At 41.2% G+C, this 23027-nt stretch overlaps 1 protein-coding gene across 4 annotated transcripts in view; it reads left to right on the top strand.

Annotated features, from left to right (window-relative positions):
- The window catches only part of VCAN (versican), a 102199-nt gene that overhangs the window by 53933 nt on the left and 25239 nt on the right, over positions 1–23027 (top strand). For all 4 annotated transcript variants that reach the window (XM_039696363.1, XM_039696362.1, XM_039696360.1 and 1 more), the window contains 3 exons: positions 12662–18163; positions 20286–20399; positions 21843–21956. In XM_039696363.1, the coding sequence (XP_039552297.1) occupies positions 12662–18163; positions 20286–20399; positions 21843–21956 (5730 nt within the window). The remainder of the gene's footprint in view (positions 1–12661; positions 18164–20285; positions 20400–21842; positions 21957–23027) is intronic.

Genomic DNA, 23027 nt, shown 5'->3' with positions numbered 1-23027 from the left:
TGTTGGACCCTGGGACTCGCACCAGCTCTGTCTGGTTTCTTGTCCCCTCCAGCTTTGAAGAGAGCAAAATTGCAGGAACTTGTGCTTTGTGGATGTAGATTTTTATGGAGGGAGGTTGCAAACCTTTGTGTTTCAACATGTAATTCTCTGACATGCATATTTCTGCCTTAGCAGTGTGAGAGGGCAAGTGAAATTTGAATGAAATGCAGGATGGTAATGAGTCATAGTCATAAACCTTAACAAAGGAGGCAGAATAGAGTCTTTTCAGGTCCATCTTAGGCCTTGCCTTAAGATTCATTTAATCTTCTTGTCTTCACAGCTCCTTCTGGAGGGCTGTCAAAGATCGTCATGGCTCTGTTTAAGCCTGATTCTAATATCTAGCCTGAATTGCTCCTTGGCCAGTTTATACCCATGTTTATTCTTGCCAGCATTGTCTTTAGCCTGAATAGGTCTTTTCTCTTCCTGACACTTATCCCCTGATACTTTTTATTTCTCTGCTGAGCCTCAGAGAATGACCACGTCCCCGTGTTCAGCCCCCGATTTTGGCGACTCCTGAGGGGGGTGAGTGCGTGGGAGAGTGGGAATGTGCTGGTGCTCTGCAGAGAGGGAAGATGCTGGCTCTGCCCCAGGGGCTGGGGGCGTTGGGGTGACCAGAGCAGAGGAGGGAAGCCTCACACTGCCTCTTCCAGGCATTGCAAGAGGCAGCCTGAAAGTTTGCAGCGTCCAGGTTTGCGTCTCCCTTCATCTGTACCCACGCTGTTCTCCTTTAAGAAGTTTTATTTGTGCTCGCTGGCAAATAATCTCTCTGGACACCATTATTTGTGTCATACACACATGAGCTAGATGCAATTTTTTGATAATTACTGTGTTAGAGAAACTTCTGCTGAAGGGGAAAAGACTTTGTCTTTTCTGTGCTGAAATCACCATTTGGTTTTTCCCCAAATGAAGGGAATATGCTACTGAAAGCCATGATTTCTGTACAGGACCCATTTCAAACCAAGGTTTACTGTAAGGAAAGCTGCTGTCTTGCAGCTAGGCTGACCTGAATTAATTTCTGGGATCTTGAAGCAACAGCAAAAGTGGCCTCACATGGGGAGGACCAATTTCCCACCTTATTAAACGCAAAATCTCCTTTTATTTATTTATTTTTTCCTTAATGGAGGGCTGGGCTCATCTCTTTATCAATTGTCATGTTCTAAACTTCATTTCCCAGGGAGGCAGGTCTGACTGGAGTAATTTTTACTGAATTTTGGTCATCCTGAATGACCAAACCCTCTGTTTTATTCATAAAACCTGCTGTAGAGTTGGCCACGTTCTTCCTGTGCCTGGAGTAGCTGAAGTGTTAAATGCTGAGCAACGTGGCCAGATCCTGATATCATCTTCCCCAGTGAAATTACACCACAGCAATTCCAATGAGGTGATTGAGAGCAGAACTGTGGTGGGGATGTGGGGATAGTAGGTGTCACGATGTCTTCATAACACTTTGCAGATTCTGGGTCATTGTATAATTAGGTGATTATTTTTCTTCAGAACACATTTGAGTTCAAACTGGTAGATCTGTTGTTAACTAAACCAGTTGGGTTTTTTCTGTATTCAAATAGTCTTTTTTTTAAGCTGGTGATATGGAGGGCATTTTAAAATAGGTTGTACACTATCCCATATAAATTGTATTTTACACAGAACAGCAGTGATGCCTTGTATGAAAGCAAAAATAATAGCCAAGTAATTTTAAGAAATTCAAGCTTTTTTGTGCACTTCTCCTTTTCTCAAAACAAAGGAAAAACAAAAACAAACCAATCCCACCAGCCCCATATCCAGCAGAGCTGAAACTTGATATTTTTTCACAAGAAGCCGAAACTGAATTAACAAGTGGTCTTCATGCCACTACTGCTGGCTCTTCCTGAAGAAAGACTTATTATAGAACAATAATTTCTCTTTCCACATTCCTTTCTAGACTTCCATAGATACAAGGAACAGTGCCCTCACACTAAATACTGTGCAGAGGATGCCTACACATTCCCTGCTGTTTTTGCATTGTATCCAAGGAGACGTCTCAGATCTAGACATAGGGATTACACATTTCCAGCTTTCTTATAGCTCTTTGTTTATTCATGAGAGAAATGAAGGAATTTTATTCATAGGTACAATGTAGTTTTTCATACTTCTGCTGTGAAGAACAGGAATCCTTTTAGAGGTTTTGTTTACATGTGGAGAAAGCCTTAAGTCCTACTGCAGAAAAGATGAGCTTTATTTACATCAAAAGTGATGCAATATGACTTAATTTTTTTTTTGAGGAAAGTGTTTTTCTGCACCAAATTTTGCTGAATGTGTCCAGATTGTAACTTTTTTTGGTATGGAATATGCAATGGTCTTTTTTTGCAGTTGTTTTTGCACATTTTCAATTTAATCACTGGATTAATCCTTGCTAATCCAGTCTTTTAAATCATCCTCATTTTTTGAAGTGATTAAGTGATAAATTTGATCAATAATATACAAAATACCCACTGGTGTCTTTCAGAATGTTTTCCTGCCACAAGTGAGGATGTGTGCAGAGTGGCTGGTGCATATTTTATGTTTTCTTTGGGAGCATGTTGCTGAAGTTATCATTCTTTCTTTATAATTTTTTCCCCCAAGCTGCTCAGCTCATTAGGAATTTTCTGACAAGCCTTGTATTACTGCTTTTCTTAAATGAGGAGGATTCAGTATGAAAACTTTCTACTTCCTGAGGAGGAGAAAAGCAGTTGGAATTTCATTCCTGGTCAGGAGTGTCTCCCAATAGTCCCTGCCTAGGTCTAGGCATTACCTCTGCTATACTTCATTACCTTTTTGTTACCCATCATTAGCTCAAAGAGTGCACAAGAAATATTAGTTTTAACTTTAAACCGTACTCTTGGATTTTACTTGTAGCACCTCATCAAGCAGGAATCCCATAGTTTCAGTAGGAGGTTTCTTGGCATTAGAAAAGGAATTTCCACATATTTGATGTAATTTTTTTGTCGCTTTTTTGCCAAAATAGCAGCAAAGAATGTGCCTATATGTATACAGAGTAGCACTGAGATTTTGATTGCATTTCATTGTGGGATTTTTTCCTAAACCTTTGCTTTTTTTGTGAAAGTGGTGAGTGAAATGATTCTGGGCATATATTTACTACTCTGGCTTGTAGTGAGTTTCCAGTCACAATATTGAATTGTTAAATTCATGAGTCTTTGGGAAATGCTGTGGACACTTGGTCCAACTGACAGGACCAAGGATTAACCCAAAATGTTCTTCAGCTCACACTTTAATTGAATTGTTTGTCTTCTTGACCTATATATAATATTTTTTCCAGTTTATTCTGACCACATACAGAGCCTGCCAGGTGTGAGCTAATTATACAGCAATATTACCATGCTAGCACAGGATGGGGTTTGTGGAAGTACCTTATAGTCAAAAATATGTCTCCCTCTGCTGATTTTTAGTGGTGCAGTAAGATTACCACAGCAAGGCATCTATTTTTAGCTGCAGTAGGTTTAAAACCTTTGTTCTCAAGTGCTGTCCAACAGAAGTGTCTTTTCCAAAAAACCCCCAAGTGTTTCTGAAAACAAATTAATATTTTTCCAGAGCAAATGATCCAGTTTAGCCAGGGAAAAAGAAAACAAAGCAGAAAAGAAAGCTGAGATGAAAAAAAGTTGCTGAAAGAAAAAAATGTGTGATTCTATGGTTAAACAAACACTCATGTTCTGTATGCACTGTTTGAAATTGTGTCTGGTAGAGAGACTCATTTGTGTCACTCCAGCTGCAGCAGACTTATGCTGATTTAACTGAGAACCTCTGGTTTATCCCTAGGCTGCTTCAGGTGCTTCATAACCAAAACAATTTCATTAACACCTGTAGATAAATTTATAAAATTTTCACCTTTTTTTTTTTCAGAAGTAGAGGGATGATACTGAGAATAATCAATTAAAGTTTTGCGGAATCCACTCTCTATCTCCTGGGTAATATTTGCAAAGTAAAAGACTCAGATCTATAAGCAAAATTCGTTGTGCCACACATGTCAATATCTACTTATGTAATCACTCTAATTATGTATTCTAAAACTCACTTGCATTTAAGAAGTTTTGAAGATACTGCAGTACCTTGAGCTATCACTGCCACTTCTGTAGCAACTCAATTACTTCTGCACATGCAGAAGGGTCCAGAACAAACTGATTTTCCCCAAACAAAATTTTAGTCATATTTCAATAGAGAAAAATGAAACTTAAAAAATATATTTGCCATGGGAAAAAGATTGTGCATTGCCATATGACTAATAGCTCAAAATAATGCCCCAAAAGAGCAGGGACTGCAACTAAAAAATGTGATTTTGGATCACATTCTACATGACCAGTTGGCTTGTGCAGGCATTAAATTAAAAGTGTGCTTATGAGGTACTTGAGAAATAGTAGGAGATAAAATACCAGGAAATCATCATGATAAGTGGAATAAATTCTCCAGAGAGCTGTAAAAAGAGCATTTTGGGTTAGAGCAGGTGGGGTAATTGTCATCACAGCTTCAGTTCTTAGAAAAAAAGATATTCTGTAACTTCCTTCCTTCCTTCCTCTCTTCCTTCCTCTCTTCCTTCTGCTTTTTTTGCTGTTTTCCTCTCTTTCTCCTCTCAAACACTCACATGTGCAAACACCATTGTCTGTTTTAGAGCTTGAACTGTAAAATAATCTCTGGCTTTATTTTTGCCACATAAAATTCCTCTCGTGAGACAAATCAAGAAAGAAAAATTCAATACATGCCTTGTACATAAACCAACCTTTATTGCTCCGAAAATAATATGATGTCAATCTATTTTTTCCCCCAAACTGTCACATTAAGGAGTATACTGTAAGTTTTTTTATTTCCTAATGCCAAGTATTTCGGTATTACTGGAAAAAGGAAGAGGGGAAAGAATATTCCTTTCAGCCCTGAGCAGCCACAGGTGCAGCCAGAGGGTGGGCAAAATGCTTTTTGATTCTGAGCGTAGTATTCTGACTTTTGCTCAAATTTATGTTGTGCTAAGGCAATTTTTGATTCTTCTTGGAGGGGACACTCTCTCCCCATACTGGTAGGGCCAGAACTGGCTTTTTCTTGTGCCAGCTGTGTCATGGCAGAAGCATTTGAGGCTCTCCCAATTAGCAGGATGTAAATGTAACGAAGGGATGGTGGTGAAGTGGGACAGGAAAGCCCAAAATTCATTGATACCTCAGTCATGGAATATCACGCATGAAATAATGGATGAAGTAATTCTGGTGAGCAGTTGCTCTTTCCCAGCTTTTCCTGCAGAGCTGGACTTCCCTTTGCACACACCCAGACACGCCAGCTAAGTCAGATACAGTCTGACTCCTCGCTTTGTTTTGGGTTCCATCTGGAGAAAAATGCTTTATTGCACAGCAGCTGTTTGGGTTTGGGTTGTTTAGCCCTGCAGAGCTTTAGAATTGTCTTCTCTGTGGGCAGTGAGAGAAATGTTGTCATTGGAAGGATGCTCACGCCCAGCACGGCTCAGGAGGAGGCTCCACGGGCTGGAGTCGTGTTTTGTTAGTGACACACTGGAGCAGAAAGGAAGTGGGAATGACTGCCCTCGGAATGCTGCGTGACAAACATCCAGGAATGATCCAGGGAGCTGCACCCTGCCCGTGCTGGGGCTCGGCCTCGGCACGGCAAAGCTGCCGTTTTTAACAACTTGACATTTCACTCAGTCTGCTGCTTTTTAACAAATTTATTGTCGGGTGGGGGAGAAGAACAAAGGAAACGCCAGGAACTGCCAGAGGGCTCCGTGATATGCTTTTATAATAAAACAGTTCCTTTCTTTCTGACATGGGTTCTGCATCATCCTGTCTGCTGCTTTGGAGTTTGGCAGGGCTGAGCAAGCCCAGAGCCCTGTGCAGAGCAGATGTCCACATAAGTGACATCCCCTTTCCACAGGTGCCTCTGGCTCTGGCCAGCAGCTCCAGCCTGGGGTCCTGCTGTAAAAAGGCTGCAGGGCAGGAACATGCCAGAAAGTGATACTCATGGATTTTGCATGAAAAACCCCCAAAAATGGTAAAGCAGACGGACTGGATAAGTGAATTTCAGTAGGCAAGACTGACCACCCACCTTGAATTGCTTTCAACTCCTACCCAGCCAGCTGTGCAGAAGTCACTCCTTACAATTACTTTCTCCCAGGAGTTTACCTGAATCATTCAGACTTTTATGCAAGGTAAATTTATATATAGGTGTGTAATGTAATAATCTCTTTTGACTCTCAGAGCGATAACAAAACGTAAATTTTGATAAAATTTAGAAGGTTAAAAAAAAACAAACCACAAAACAATCCAAACCTCAAATTATTGAAACCTGCCCTACCTCCTTGAGGATTTTTAAAGGGAGCCAAAGTTAACAAAATTTTAGAAATGTATATGTCCAGCTGGGAAACATTTTAAAGTGAACTAAATGAAACCTTTTGTTTACTTAGAGAGAACAGTAATCAAGACCTGGATTTTACTAGACCTCATCATGTGTAGTAGTTATGTTAATGTGAGGTAGAAGGATTAAAAGCATCAAACATTTAATTATTTCTGGATTTTTTTTTAAACTTTTTTGGCTTAGGTGTGTGTAATAGTAACCATGTTTCTTTAATGCTTCAGACCAGTTCCTTGGAATTATTCCTACTTTTTCCTGAAGAGGAGTAGGGGTATGCCTGGAGCACTGTTGCTCTTTGACCATGCTTAGGTGGGATAATGATACTACAAGATGGCACAGGTTAGAGAAATTGCCTATTCCAAAGGCTGACACTTGGAATTTTGGTTCACCAGGAAATATGTATATTTCAAAATATTTTATTTCTTTTTAAAAAAATTATATTAAAAAAACAATGTACATTTTAAAAAAACCAACACAACCACACTTCTTCTGTGAAGCAAAACAGCCCAAAATATGTTATCAGATTGATTTATTTCTGTGAAATTGAATGGTTTTGTTCCATTTTAATGTAATATCTAAAAGGGAAAGAACACCCTACTCAATAGAAAGGTTTTGATTTAATTTTTTTTTTTTTGTACGGGGGACAGCTTTTCAAATCCCTTTTTTATTTCCTCACCATGCTTTTAAAACAGAATATATTCAATGAAACTGACACATTCCTGTGGAGTTGGCTGAGGTTTTGGATTTTTTCTTGCTGGAAGAGTTTCAGCAAGCCATGGTCATAAAGCTGCTCCAATCCACGCAGACTGAGGATCAGGTTCCTGGCACAGCTGAGCTTCAGGGGAGTAGGGCATGACATAAAGGTGGATTAAGTCTTTCCTCTTCCTAGAGCCTCTCCCAAGCCTGGGTGTGAGGCTTCCCTGGTTTTTCAGAGGGTTTGAACCATCTCCACTCTCTCCTGCTTTGAGGACTCCTTGTTTTCCAGGTAGAGCACAGTGTGGATTTTCCACAGCCTTTCTCTGGTGGGTATCCTTTGTGATCCCACCATGAGCATCCCAAAAATGTGCAGGGGTTTTGAAACAGCTCATTAAAGCCATTTACATCCATGCATGTGTTTTATCAATGTCTTCATAGAACTACAGAAAATGGACTGGTTTGGGATGGAGTTGAATCCCACCCAGTGCCACCCCAGCCATGTCAGGGACACCTTCCCCTGTGCCAGGCTGCTCCAGCCCCAGTGTCCAGCCTGGCCTTGGGCACTGCCAGGGATCCAGGGGCAGCCCCAGCTGCTCTGGGCACCCTGTGCCAGCCCTGCCCACCCTGCCAGGGAACAATTGCCATTGCCAAGATCCCAGCCAGCCCTGCCCTCTGGCCCTGGCAGCCATTCCCTGGGTGCTGTCCCTGCAGCCCTTGGCAATTGTCTGTGTCCATGTTCCCTCAGCCCCTGCAGGCCCTGCAAGGCCGCCCTGAGCTCAGCCCAAAGCTTCTCCTGCCCGGCTGAGCAATGGCAGCTGTGGCAGCCTTTGCTGCCAGCAGAGCTGCTCCGTGCTCTGCCCAGCCTGGAGCCTCCTCTGGGCTCCCTCCAACAATAACTAACAACATTTTCATTTTAATCTTGATATAACTCCATTGAAGCCAATCCCAAAAAATTATGATTATAAAGTGCAGGAAATAATTCGATTAAATGCAAACTCTTTTTATTTTTCATGCAAACCTGTCTTGTGGTTATGAGCTCTTGATGGTGAACATTAAGGATTTTCTGTTAGTGTCACATTATGCAATGAAATACTTGCAAAACAAAGAGTCCAAAATGGTTTCAGACTTCTAGCTAAAATATCTTTTTTTTGTTTCCTGTTTAGTTGTATTCTTGTCAAAATATAGGGCCTGAATTAAAATCCACAGAACATTTTATGTGAATCTCATGGCTTTATTAGACCTCTAGTCCTTCTACAAAAGACTGAATTCTACTACTGCTCACAAATAATTGAGCCTGTGGATCTGAAGAAATAAGTGGACAAATTGCAGAAGTGGTAAATTCCATTATCTGCAGGATGCCAGATTAGATGTTAAGAGTCCCATTTTGAAAGGATCTTCACAAAACCAGAAGTTTTCTGAATTAAATATTTTGTGTTTAGAAAGTTGGGAAACATCATAATATGTTTTCTATTTAATTCCCTATTAATTCTTCTTCAGATGCTTATCTGATGGATTTTGAGACAGCAAATGCTTTTTTATTGCCTGCCCCCTCAAAGATGGTTTTGGAAAATCTCTTTGTAGAATATTAAAAGTCTTCTCAAGAAAAGAAATATTGCTGCACGTTACACATTTTTGGATATGTGCAGTTGTTATCTCGTGCACCACTAACAGGGAGGCAACTTTTCTGTGTGATCCACTGAAAAACTGACGTGGGCTTGGAACCAGCCAGGATGGATTGGAAGGGTTGTAATGAGAATTAATGACACCTTGTTCCGTGGCTCTGTGGTTATGTGCAGTAGCAGGCTGAAATCACCCTGTAGCCAGAGGGATTTCCATTTCTTACACACAGGAGCTGTTACTGAGATAGATGCCTGCTCCTTGCAGGTCATTTAGAACATCTAGATGTATTAAATGGATTAAGAAACACTCCAGGCTGGATATACCTATCCTTTCCATCTCCATTCCAGTGCATACTTCATCACTTCCCTCCAAGTGAGGCTTTGCTGATAAATCTCTCCCAGGACTTGTTTGGGTTGGCACTCTGAGCTGACAACCCTTGGCTTTCTCTCCTTTTTAGCTACTTGTTTTCACTTTCCTTCACTTGGAGCCAGAACAACAAAGCACCTCTTTGAAAAAGGGCTCCTTTTGGCTTGTTTTCCATGAGCTATTGATAAGCATATTTGATAGCCAGACTCCTTCCTTTTAAAGTCCTGGTTTCATCTTTTTTTTAGTAGTCTTTGGTCTGCTTCAGGAATAGGTGTGAAATAAACAGGAGCCTGCCCTCAGGGTCTAACAAACCAGTTCAACAGATTAATATTTCTTCTATTTTAATATTTCTTCTATATTAATATTCTATGGTAGGTTTTCATCCCAGTGTCCTAAACCCAGTTGACAAGGATGTATGAGCCACACAATCATGTGGAATATTTGCCAGCTCAGGAGTTGTAGAGCATTTTTCATTGCTCTTAACCCTGAGCAACCTGAATGCTAACACAGAATAATCAAATCTGGATTTGGAAGGAAAATACTTTCTAATTTAAAAAAATAAAAAAAAATCAACTACATTCTTTACTATCTCCTGAGAAGCTTGTTATTTTTTCTTTGGAAAAAAACAAAACATGAGAAAAAACAAACCCCAAAGATTCTTATTATTTGATGAAAGAGCCTCCTGAAAGTTCATTATCAGAAATATCATACCTTTTGCTAAGGTTCTTTCATGTGGATTGTTCTGGCATGCAAGATCTTGAAAAAGCTAACAAAGTAAAAACTGGGGTCTGATAGAGATCTCTGCATGTGTAAGAATTTGTATTTGTCTTCTAGGTGAATTTGGAACAGATGTTGTTCACTAAATTTATTGCCTACCATAAATGACTTAGTGTGAGCTACTAATTTGAGGGACTCCCAGGTGTGCTGTGCTGCAAAAATTCTGCACTGTTGGTCAGAACTTGTTAGTCACGGTGCCCTCCTACAAATTACAGCCCATCCAGTCCCATCCAGGCTTTATAATTATTTTTTTTTAATGTACAATTTCTGTGCAAAGCTGCATGCTTTGTTTCATGGTCTTAATTGCTGTGTGTGAAATCATAATTAATCTTTATGGCAGTAAAGAAGAAAGGTTGTTGCACATTCCTCCTACAGCGGTTCTCACAGCACAGGACATCTTTCCTGGCCATTCAAATTTCTGTCTGTGGGAACAGTTATTTTATAGTGAATCTACCAAAAATCAGAGACTCTCAGAGCTCCCTATCAGCTCTGCCTTGCCATTCCTCTCTCACTGACTGAATTCCCATGGGTTTTTGCATGCACAGTTTTGAAAGGAAGGTGTGAAATTCTGTCTCAATTGAAAATTCTGCTTCTATGAAGACATGATTTCTCAGTGTGTCCAGGGTGAAATTCATGGATTCTGAAAGGGTTGTTATTAGACATGCTCCTCAAAGTCATGCTGCCAGTCCTGGAGAGATTACCAAATTCCTGCTTTTCACAAAATTTGAAAGGGAGATCTGGGAGAGCTCAAGTAGATGGCTGCAGAAAATTTATTCCTCTGTGGCATTGTGCAGCCTTTCTAAATATTTCTAATTTACTGGAGAAAAGCATTCATTCTTTACAAGCATTGCATAAAATAACTCCCAACATACACATGTGAGGGTGAGAGAAGAAATCTCAGTTTTGTAGCCACCTAATAGAGCTGTCACAGCACATGGTAAACACCAGGCTTCTCTGGGCAATGTACAACAGCCAAGCAGGCACAAGGGTAAAAACCAACTTTTTTGGGTTGCACTGGGAGCCCTGAGCTTAGTGTTGTACAGACTTGACATTGTAGTTGAAATAAACAATGCTGAAGGTGATTTATTCTCTGTATTCTTCAGCTGGAGCTTCAGCAAAGCTGAGATCCAGTAATACTTCATGAGTTTAGCTGTAAACACAGCATGAAGTATTAGAACATTAATTCTCAATGGAGTTGCAGTGACCTTTTCAAAAGCAAATTGAAGTCAATTTGCACACACAAGCCAGCCCAGGGCCAAAGAATCACAAACCTTTGGTAGTGCTCTGTGTCAGTTTAACTTGATTGAACACATTCTTTTCCAGAATGATCACCTGATGACTCTGTCTCTGAGGACTCACTAGTCACAGAGGTTAAGTGATCTTCATAGGTAGGGGAATTACTTCAAATTGATGAAGTGCTTTACCTCAAGTTCTCATTGTTTTACGACTTGTAGATAGTTTTAGTGAGGAAGATTTGATTTCAGACTTGAGCTGTGTCACGTACTGTGGATAATTTCTCAGGGAGCAATGGTTGCTGACAGTGCTCTGAGGCAGGAATCCTATTAATTGGTTCAGAACTTCTCCTGGCAGATATGGGCAAAGCTCCATTGGCCATTCCAGTTTGTACCAGCAAGAAAGTAATCCCCTCCAGCCAAAATGGTTATAAACATAGATCCAGAAGAAAGAAACACTCATGCAGTAGGATTTCAGCCCAAGGTTTCTAATTTCAAGTCAATTGGCCAAGCTTGAAATATCGGGCTTGTTTCTGAGTCTGTTGTGTCCTTTTTTTTTTTCTTTCTTTCTTCTTTTCTTCTTTTTTTTCTCTCCTGTCTCTTTTTTTCTTCTTTCATTTTAACTAGGATAGCTTCCATTGTCTGGAACAGAAGGTTTGAAGCAATGTTTGTGCTGAAAGGGCAAGTTTAAAAAGTGTCTATGGAATTTGGGATCATAAATCTTGGAGGAATTCATGAAGCTTTCTGCAGCTAAAATCTTGCCTTCTTAATCTTCTTTCTTCCTCTTTATCTGCCTGGCCAACTATACAAAAAACTGTGAGAGGTTTGCAACCTGTAGGAGTATGTAAATAATTCAAAGTTACTGGTAAACAGAAGAAAATTGCTGTACTTCAGTCATGTTACCCTCTGAGTGGGAGTTGACCTTTGAATCTGTGATATTTTTTCTTATTTGCTGCATAATGCTTTAAAATTCCAAATAGCAACAACTTTGTAAAGCAAGACTTTATTCACTTTAGAGTGCAAGTCTAGTGAAGAGTGATTGATGCAGATGTTGTGGTGTTACTAGTATTTTAAATTACTCTCTACTCAAAGGAAAAGGGAGATGCAGAGGGAGTTTTTTGGTGTCTTATTTTATTTTAGACTTCGCCTTGCTTGGCTTTGCTTAGGTTCAGTTATTGGTAGAGGTTAGTTAGTGTCTAAGTCCCTGGAAGCAGTTGCAGCAGGTTGGTCTGAAAAATGGTTTTTATCTTGTCCATTCCACATCTTTACTGAAAATGTAGGAGCAGGTAAATCAGGCATGAGTTTGGGACCAAAGGCATGTGGCAGTCAACAGTACTGAATAATCAATGTGTTCAATATTCAGAGAGGCTCCAGCTAAAAAGTCACACCCCATGGCAGAGTTTAACTTTGTGTCAACAGGAGAACACACTGAATTTACAACAAACTGTAGAATTTCAGACTTTATTGGTTTTTGGTTTTTGGTTTTTTTTTTGTCCAGTGGATTGCTTGTACTTCGTGTGCCTGCTGTTACCTAAGGATTATGAAAAGCTCTCTTTTTCTTGCAGATCACCCCGTGAATGAATTTTTGGATCTGTTCAATCGCCACATGCTTCCTCATGCAATAGATGAAACCCACATTGATGCAGAGTCAGCTCAGACTGAACCCTGTACCTCAGACTCTGTGCAGGATTCGTCTGAATATATAATACTGGATCCTTTCTTTCCAAACTATCCAGAGTTTGAAGAAGACGAAGACTGTGAAAATAGTACTGATGTTACAACCCCTCCAGCTTTGCAGTTCATCAATGGGAAGCAACAGGTTACCAGTGCACCTAAGAGCACAAAAGCTGAGGAAGCGAGGAGTGACCAAATCGAAAGCGTTGCCCATTCCAAAAATGTAACCTTTTCTCAAATCAACGAGACAAACACATTTATAATTAACGAATCTGAAGCTTCTGGTACTATGCAACCAAGCAAAGCTGGAGAAGTAATAGGGGCGTTTGAGGTCACACAACCAACCTCAGGGGCTGCAATGTTAGAGCCTGTCTATAGTGGGGAGTCTGAAGTTGTTACAACAGATAAATCAATAGCCACCACTTCTTCACATGAGCAGTCTCTGCAAAACAGCAGAGAGACCATGACATGGCAGGGAACTGAGGAGAGCTCTACTAAAGATAGCAAAAACCTGCTTTTGATTTCTGGTGAATCCTCTGGAGATGGCTCCACTGAATCTGATCTGTCCACTTCGGTCTTAGAAGTCGTGACAGGGTCAAGAAAGGAAGATGATGAAAAAGATTCTGGTATAACATCTTCTCCTGATGCGTTTACTGTGGAAAGTTCTGCTGTAACTGCTTCTCTGGAGGCAGTTTTTATTCCTGTTACAGTAGACAATGTTGTAACTGACCTTAATTCAGAAAAGGCAACCCCTGCTCCAGGAGACCACTATAAAACAACTATTAAACTTAATGCAAATTCCCCTGTTGAAAACATTCTGGAAACAAGTCATACAGCAAAGCCTGAGATGAGTGCTGCTTCTTTTATGGTTCTGGAAGGCTCTGGAGATGTGAAAGATAGCATCACTGTACCTTCAGCTGTGACAGAGGAAACAGCAGTAACAGAAACACTTTCAGTGCAAGATATTTCTTTGGGCTCCGGCACAGCACTGCTGACAGAATTTTCTGTAACTGATTCAGGAATCACCTCTGCTTTGCCCAGAGCTATAAGTACTCCTTATTCTGATTTTGATCAAAGTCCTCAAGTAACTGTTGCCACCGACTCTGTGTCTGAGCTAATTACGGAAAAAGTGTTTGCCAGTTCTCTTGTAACTGAAAAGAGTATTGATGATGAAAAAGAAATACACACCACTGTTTATGCAGGTCACCAAAATTCAGCTACTGCTACAGAGGAAAATTTGTATTTGAATGAACTTGGGAGCACTACAAGTGAAGTCAGAACTGTAAGTCAAGAGCCACTCAGAAAAACAGTACCAAGTACCACAAATTCTGAAACCAAAAAGGTCACCACCATTCCTCTCTTGAGGGAGAAGAAGCTTTTTGTAAGTGAAGGATCAGCAGAAGAGCCTGCAGACATATTTTCAGGGGGTTCCACAAGCAGAGTGGTAAGTATTGGCTCCCCATTTACTGATCCAGGTTCTGGAGACATAGATTTTGTTGTTGAGTCTGCTACTTTGACTTCGGTCCCGTTAAGGCCTGTCACTGAAACACAAACAGAAATTTATGAAGGAAAAATTTACAGCACAGATGATGCTTCACCAAAGGGTGCAACAACAGAATACGAAAAACATGCAAGAACAGAGGAGCCTGCAGTAACAGTTTTGAGTACTTGGTCAGAGAGCTTCACAGAGGGGTCTGGAGTAGAAAGTCAGATGTCCCTGGATATGTTTAGTACCAAAAACCCAGGAGAACCAAACATTGAAACAAAACCAACCTACACAGCTCCTTCTGACATAAAATCTGGTTCCACAAAAGAGATAACATCTCACATTGCACCAGGAGTTGAAACTGGAGATTCAGAAACGGGTGAGGCCACATCATCTCCAGGATCTGTGGTCAGTAACAACCCTCATGAGGCCTTGGTGACACATGGTACTGGCAGTATAAAAGCAGTAGCTGAATCTACAGAAAGCAAAGGTGCAAAAGTTGGTTCTTCAACTGTCTCCTTGGGCAAGATCTTCCTGATTGAGCATGGCTCTGGGGAAGAAGTCAAAGATGACAGCAGCACCACAAAACTTATGTCTAATGGACCTACAGAAGAAATACTTGGAGGTCATTTCTCAATTACTGACCAGGGATCTGGAGAACCAGACTCATCCACTGGATCATTTGCAGGAACAGCAGTTTCCCCTACTGGGAGACCAGAAACATGGGAAAAGGATGACAGACAGGCTGTCAGCAGCACATCACCTCTGGATCCTGCCTTCACTACAGATCCTGATGAGCAGGTCACAAGTTCTGACCATGAGGTAACCCCCATGGGGACTGCAGGGGATGTGAGAACTGAGGAGAAAACTGTTGATGAGATGACAGTGAGACCTTTCTCTACGAAAATTCCTTTGATGGAAGAGATACATTCTGGGGAAGAGATGCCAAGTGAAATTTCACCAAAGGCTACGGAATCTTCTGAAGAAACAACAGCAGACCCATTGTTTAAAAGTACACAGACTAGCCATGAACATGTGGGATTTTTAAATGTTCCAACTCTCAGTCCTCATCTGGAAGAAAAGGAGTTAGAAACTGAACCTGTTAAAGAAATACTTTTGCCATTTAATGATGACAGAGTAACAGAGCCTGTAACAACTGAAAGGAAATACATAAGCTCTGCAGTCACAGTTATACAGCAGGAGGAAGAGCTGGTGCAAAACACTTTCCCTACAAAAGATATTCCCAGAACATTCCTGACACCTGAGGAAGAAAAGCTGCCAAATCACGAGCTCATTGGTGATCCCCTGTTTTCAGGACAGGGGTCAGGAGATGACCTTGCTGTTCTTCCTTCTGTAGTGCCATTTGTTGTCCAAAGGATCAAGAGCACCTCAAGCCCTGAAACTTCTCACCCTGCACATATGGGACCTGGACTTTCCACTGACATGACACAAGAGTTTGAGCGAGGAAGCACTCCAGGAAATGTTGAAGTTAATGAAGGAGTCACAAGTGCTGTAGCTGAGCTGCTGCCAGAAACTGCAGACCCATTCCCCACCTCCACATTCCCCAGTTCTTCAGCTTTAGCAGAAGACAGCTCCAAGACCTTCATCTCTAAAGAGGTCGAGGACACCACACATTATTTTGTTGCAAATGAAGAACCACAGGAAAAGGAAACTGACCATAGGAGAGGAGAAAATGAAACAGATAACACAACACCCACTTCTAAAGCTGTTTCTCCAGAGGAAAATTCACATTTTCTGATTAAAGGTGGCACAACTCCTGTATCTGTTATACTAAATGGAACTCCCAGTCCTGAAACAGAGGAATCTCTTGTAACATCAGCAACAAAAGCCATGGGCAGAATACTACCTGAGGGCTCTGGTGAAGGATCTGGCTGGGTTGGTGTTTCAGATTCATCTTCCCCTGATATGTTAACCCATTTCTCAATACCCACCGTATCCAAAGTGGAACTAAATGTTTCATCTAGTGTTCCTGGACATGTTTATTCCAAAGTTATGACCACAGAGGCACCAAGAGATGGATCACAGACTGCAGTCACTGGACTAGTCTCCCTCTTTACAGAAGAAACAGAGGTTTTAGGAAATCCATCTGCTGCTCATCCAAAGACAGCTTCATCAGAGGAACTAACAAGTGACACTGGGTTATATGAAAAAATTATTCCCATGATTGATGACAGAAGAAGTGTTATATTGAATGTTTCTGTTTATGGTGATATCACCCTGATTGAAGAACGGCTGCAAACCCCACCAGAAGAAACAACCATTATAGACATGGATCACTCTAAATCAATGCCTGAGGATATAATTAGTGTGCAGACAATGCCAAATCCTGTTACACAGTCAACATATGGCTATGATGATAGCACGACAGCTGAAGTGGAGAAATATTATTCCACTCCCAGGTTTTCCATAGTCAAAGAAAAGACACTTGGATCTGGTGATAATCTTCCTCTGACTACTTCCAGTCCACCAAGTAGAGAGTTGGTGACTTCTGGACACAGACAAACCTCAGGTGACATGGATTTGGGTTCAGGGAATGACATGAATTTTGCAACAGAAACTCTCACCACCACGGAACCCTCTGAACTGGGCATTTTCCTTCCTACAGTGCCATCTCTGGCAAGCCCTCAGGTGCCTCACGAGTCCAAACCTGCTGTAACCAGCCCCACAGAAAACACCTCTGAGCCAAGCACTTCAGCAAACAACCAAGCAATAGCAGATCAAAGTGAAACAATCTCTGGCTTTTCTGGGATGGGCCAAGAAGAGCTGGCTGATAATCAGCCTGTGGTTCCTTCTCTTACACCAGTTGTAACTGGTGAGCCAGAAAAGGCTTTGACAACCGGTGAGCTTGAGTTGAGTGTTGTCACCACACAGCCTACATCCCAGCTGACAACTGTGTCACCTACCCAGGGTGCAGGGAATCATCCCACGGTGTACACAGAGTCAAAATCAGCAGAGTATGAGGAAACAGATGCAGTGAGTTTTTATTCTGTTCCTCAAACTCCTAAATCCTCAGTAACTGTTCATTTAGTAAACAGAGTGTCTGAGTACCCTGAGGTAATCATTACAAGCACATCATCATCACCATCATCATCATCAAGGGATTCACATCAGTCCAATCACTCATCAGGAGGAATCTTCAAAGAGGTTAGTTCTGATGTTACAGCAACATATAAACCACCCACTAGTGACCTTCTTGACACAACAGAGTCCTCTCTGCTGGAGCTTTCTCCTGAGCCTGTTTCAGACAGCACAAGCACAGAAAGCACTCCTCAGTTTGGCAGGCTTCTAACAGGTGGGACAGAGGAGACAGAAACCCCTGCAACTGATTTAGCTGGTGAGGAAGAAGCTGCTGTTTCTGGAGATTCTCCATCAATACGTGTCTTGCCTACTGCTTTCCTAAATTTTGGAGAAAGAGTGAGCACAGATGTTCCAAAAGTCAGCACAGCAAAAGTCGAAGCTTCCTCAGGGAGAGTCAATAATCCCCTCCAAGAGGAAGACAGGACTGCTGAGAGACAAAACCCCTGGCTCGTGTCCACAACTGTTTCAGACTCACCCAACAGCATCGAAAGTGAAGGATTTAAACCTGGCCAGGAAGCAGTTACAATTCTAACCTCACCTTCCCAGCTTTTGCATGGAGGCACAGAAACACAGGCGGCTTTGTTTGGTCAGGGGGAGATCACAACCATCTCTTCTAACATTGCAACAAACAGCATTGCCCCTGGAAACAGTCCCTACCAAAACCAGCCATCAACACTGAGCTCTGAGGAGCCAAACACTGTGGAAACTGTAACTCCATCATTTTCCCTTCCGGAGGTCACGAACGGATCAGATTTCGTGATTGGCACCAGTGTGGGTTCAGTTGAAGGCACAGCAGTGCAAATTCCAGGTAACTTCCCAAATGTGATCCCTGTCGTGTTGTGTGTGTTGTGGTACTTGTGAAGGTGTTGCCTGGGCTCTGGTGAGGGGTGTGACAATCAGAGCTCTGCGTGAAATGACAGCGGACCTCGTCACCCTCCAGCTGAGAAATCAGCCTGGCTGTGGCTCCCACAAGTGGAACAGGATGGTGGGGGTGCCAAAAAACCCCAGCCCAGTGGCTTTCCATTGGTGTTTGCATCGTGGAGCTCTGGATCAGACTGGAGGTAACCAGCCAGTTCTAAAAGACAGGAAGGTAACGTGGATTGTGGTAGGGAGATCAGCTGGAGTGATTTCATTTGCCAATTTCCAACAGGTGATTTTATCTGATGGCTTTTCTTGTGAGTGTGGTATTGGCTCTTACACAATTGGTTTCTATGAAGGGTTGTTTTTAACATCTTGCAGTTGACCTAGAAAGCAACAGTGCACGTTTTAGGATCAGAATTTTCTATAAAATTGAACTTCTCTTAACCTACAAGACAGCTTTCCACACAAGAGAAAACCAAGACCTTCTTTTCAGTCTGTCTGTAGCTTTAGGTGGTTGATGCAGTGTCAGTCTCCTAAAAATAACAGAACTTTTTGTTAGTCATCATTTGCCACAGTATAATGGTACTGGGAACCATTTCATCAAAAACATGGGTGATGCCAGTGGCATCACTTCAATTAATATTTTGTCTAGATACAGCTGAGGAAAGAACTGGACTGCTCTGATTTTATAGGTTTACTGTTATCTTTTTCTCAAATAACCCAGGTAGCTGGCAATTTGAAAACGTTTGCTGTGGAAGTATCCAGTCTGTAGAAGGATAAACAGACAGCAAACACACAAAAAACACTATTAAGGTGCCTAACAGAGCCCTATATTTGTGACTTTCAGTGAAGCAGTCCTAAAACCAGCACCCTGTTGAATGGATGGGATCAGATCCTTTCCAAAACCTCCAAGGTGAAAACCTTAATTACTTAATTACAACTCTAAACTTTTGTACATAGGATTTTCTTCTGGAGGCTTTCAGCTGGACCTTCTGCATTCCCATGCCTAGACAGGGAATTTGGTACTTAAAAAGGCTTTGAATCTCTAATTTGCAAGAGTAAAGTATATATTATTACTTTTTTTTTTTTTACTTTTTTTGGGCCATAAATCCTTGTCAGATTGTTTTGGGAAAACATGACCAAAAAAATCTTAATTTTTCTCATGCCTCTGATTTACAGAACTCTCTTATCCATTTTGTACGTTTGCAAAGCCAGGGCTTTATTTTTGCATATCAGAAGGGCTGTCTCCAGGATTTCCCTCTCACTGTGAGAAACTAACTCTCAGAAATGGTTTAGTGTGGACTTGTCTGTGTGAGTGAGTGCTCCTAGGCATGAAATCCAATGCAAATACCCAGGTATCTAAACTCAGTGGAAATAAACATCACTGGAAGGCATAAAGCTCTTCAAGGAAATGAAATTTAAATGCTAACTCCTGTAACAACTGAGGATTTCACAGCAGGTAAGTTTTTATCTTAATGTTCAGTTCAGAGTCAAATGTATTCAGAGCCTTTGTTTGTATACTTTAAATGTATTTTTAAGAAAGGCAGGTGGGAAGCACACTTGTGAGAAAAGAAGTAAGACTTTGTGGGGATTGATTGATTGAATATAAGCAGCCAGTCAGTATGTTCTGTGTACCCTGTCATTCTGCATAAACTAACCCTGTTCAAGACAAAAAGCATTTCCATTCATTTTGCATATGTTTAACTGTTTTCAGCTATAATTAATTGTCATGTCATGCAAACTAAATCCTCAACAGAGTATCATGACTGCCAAACATAGTACAAATTGCTGTGAAAAAAAAAGTAATTCCAAGAGTAATTTACATTGGTTCATAGTAAATGCCATGTTGTTGTTAAAGTTGAAAGTAGTGATGCCTGAAGGCCAGCTTTACTGTTCTATAAATCTTATTTTGAATAGCTGAGTATGTTAATAGATTTTCTGTAACTACAGTAAAGCTTGCACCACCAATGAAGCAGTGAAGAAAGGTTTGTTTTTTCCTCCTGAAAACCAAAAATACACCACTTCCTCGAAACTAGGGAGTCAAATTCCTTTTTCTCCTTCTTTAACAGGCCAAGATCCATGCAAGAGCAGCCCCTGCCTCAACGGTGGCACCTGCTACCCACGTGGTTCCTTCTACATCTGCACCTGCCTGCCAGGTTTCAGTGGGGAGCAGTGTGAATTAGGTAAACTGCTGCCATCTGGATGCTGATTAACTCCAGTTTAAAGACCTTGAACGTGAAATCTGGTGTGCTTTACAGCTGAAGGCTGCATGGACGTTTGAAAAATTTTATACCAAGGCCTTACTTTGGGATGATTAAATGGAGAGTTCCCCCTTGTCTCTCCCTTTCCCCCCTCCCCATAAAGTGCACAGATTTGTGCACACCCACAGGGGTTAAGGGAACTGTAAATGAACTGCAGGAGCTGGAATTCACAGCATTGAATTGAAAACCACACCAAATAAAGTAAAAAAAATAGGCATTAATATTGGGGATAGTTCCCTAAGAGCTTCCCCTAGTTATTCAAAGGGTTGGTAAGATAAAATATTCCCAAATGTGAATGGGAAGATGAGAACTGAACACAAACTTCAAAATTTTTGCAGGAAATTTTAGTTATTATCATAATCATATGCATCTTTGGCACAAATTGGTATTTTGATAACAGTTTCAGCTGAGGAACCCCTTACAGTTGCCTGTGACATCTTTGCACCTCCTGTGACTGTAGATTTCAAGAGACTCACCTATGTGCTTTAGAATAACCAATTTTCCTTCCAGAAAGTCAGCCAAAGTATGATAAATGACTGGAACAAGTAAGACCTAGCATAAAATTTGACCAGAGCATATTTTAAAACAGAAATACATATTTTTTTAAGCCTTCTACATGATGCAGCAATTATTCCTAGTTGTTTGTAGATATGTCAGCTTTTCTCTTACATTTTAATAAATGAACCACAGCCAGCAGTTCATTTTTGAATGGAGGTGTTTGCAAAGTCTGTGTTGAAGTCTACACTGTGGTTGTTTCAGAGGAACAACACTCATTACTAAACTTCATATGATCTTCATGAGGAAACACACTTGCTTACAACCTGTGCAAAAGCAACCTGTGCTGGAAATAATTACATAAAATGAATTTGTGCTCCAATTTAAAAGGTGAAGACAAGGTATTTTAGCAGCTAGAGGAGGCAGGGATAGACATGTTATTTGTTTACTGTGCAAGACCATGAGTTCTATAATGTTTTGTCCTTATCTCAATAAGATTAGACAAGTAAGAAATGAGAAATGCAAACCAATGTGATTCCATTCTGCTGCTCTGCAGACTGAAATTAGCAGTCTGTTTAGTGCTACATGATAAGATTTCCAATATTTGAGTTTCGTGAAGACATTCGAGGTCCCTGGTGGTTAATGGGAATTTTTGTTGTGCCAGGGTCACACACACAAGCCAGATTTTCCACCAGGAGAAGGCTGCATGGCATTCCTCTTTCTCATCCACGCAGCCACCACTGGGATCTTTTGCAACACTGAATTTTTCTGCTCTGAACTGGTCCCAGTCACCAGCCTGACTAAGGCTGCAGAGCATTTCCCTCCTGGGGGATGGGTGGGTGATGAAACTAGTTTTGTTTTCTTCTGCAGATATCGATGAGTGCCAGTCCAACCCGTGCCGGAACGGAGCCACGTGCATTGACAGCCTCAACACCTTCACCTGCCTGTGCCTGCCCAGCTACGTTGGGGCTCTCTGTGAGCAAGGTAAGGGCTGTTCCCTCACCTCTGCTGCTGGACACTCATTTCCAGCCCGAAATCCTTCTGGAGTTACAGGGCTAAGCCTCCTAAAAATGAGAAGGTGGAGTAATCCAACAAAAATCTGCGGAGTCACTCATGGTGAGAAGAGCTCCTAATTTTTGTTAGACTTTCCTGACTTGTGGTTCAGGGCTTTTTCCCATCTCTCACTTTGCACAAGCCCTATCCACATGCTAACCTGAGTGGAAGCCATGTACAGAATATAAACTGATATATGGGGCAATTTCTGTGTCAAAACAACAGCTCTCAGGTGCTGCTTTTCAGCAGCAATTTTCAGGTGGCTCCAAGCCTGGTGCTTATGCTGCCTTGCAAACTGCTGGCAAGACACAAAACAAGGCTCTCTCATTACTGCAGTGATGCTTAATGAGTGGGAGCAGGGTTACTTTGTGGCTGAGTTTCTCTCTTAAAAAAATTTCATGTGGTGTGAAAGACGTATCAGAAACCATCACCTCCAAAAAGCATCAGTGAGATGTAGGAATAGTTTCGTGAATAAGACAGATTATATATTCATCCACTGGAGACCACAGCTTTGACAACTTCATCCTACAATTTTTGAAATTATTTCTTCTGAGATTATTTCAGGAAATGTAGGTGCAGCATTATCATTACAAGGAGATTGTAAAAGGCTTTCTAAGCTGCACAGCTGAAATAAGATTGAATCTCCAAGTGCCTGTAGTTGTTAGAAAATTGCCTGCAAGAAACCCACAGCATTTACAGGAAACATTTGCAGTGCAAGATGCTTACTCAATATGTGGGAGGAGGATTAGGGTAGCAACATTTGTTCTGTCAATAAAATTAATGAAGGCATTTCCGTGGGAAAAATAAATGGTGCTCGCTAAACTTATGAAAATATTTTTTTTCCTTTTCCTTCAGCTTAATGATTTTGGTCACAGGTGAATGAACTAAACCTTTGGATTTGTTTAATTAATATTGTGTATTTTCATGTTTGTTTCTCAGCTTCAGTGAAGAGTGATTTGCAAACTCTTCCAGCTCACCTTGTAGAGATCTGTTTGTTAAAGA

Source organism: Passer montanus, unplaced genomic scaffold (assembly GCF_014805655.1).
Source record: "Passer montanus isolate IOZ18808 unplaced genomic scaffold, ASM1480565v1 scaffold97, whole genome shotgun sequence".
NCBI classification, from domain to species: domain Eukaryota; kingdom Metazoa; phylum Chordata; class Aves; order Passeriformes; family Passeridae; genus Passer; species Passer montanus.
Note: the sequence above shows the minus strand (reverse complement) of the source record. Positions and strands in the feature narration are given on the sequence as shown.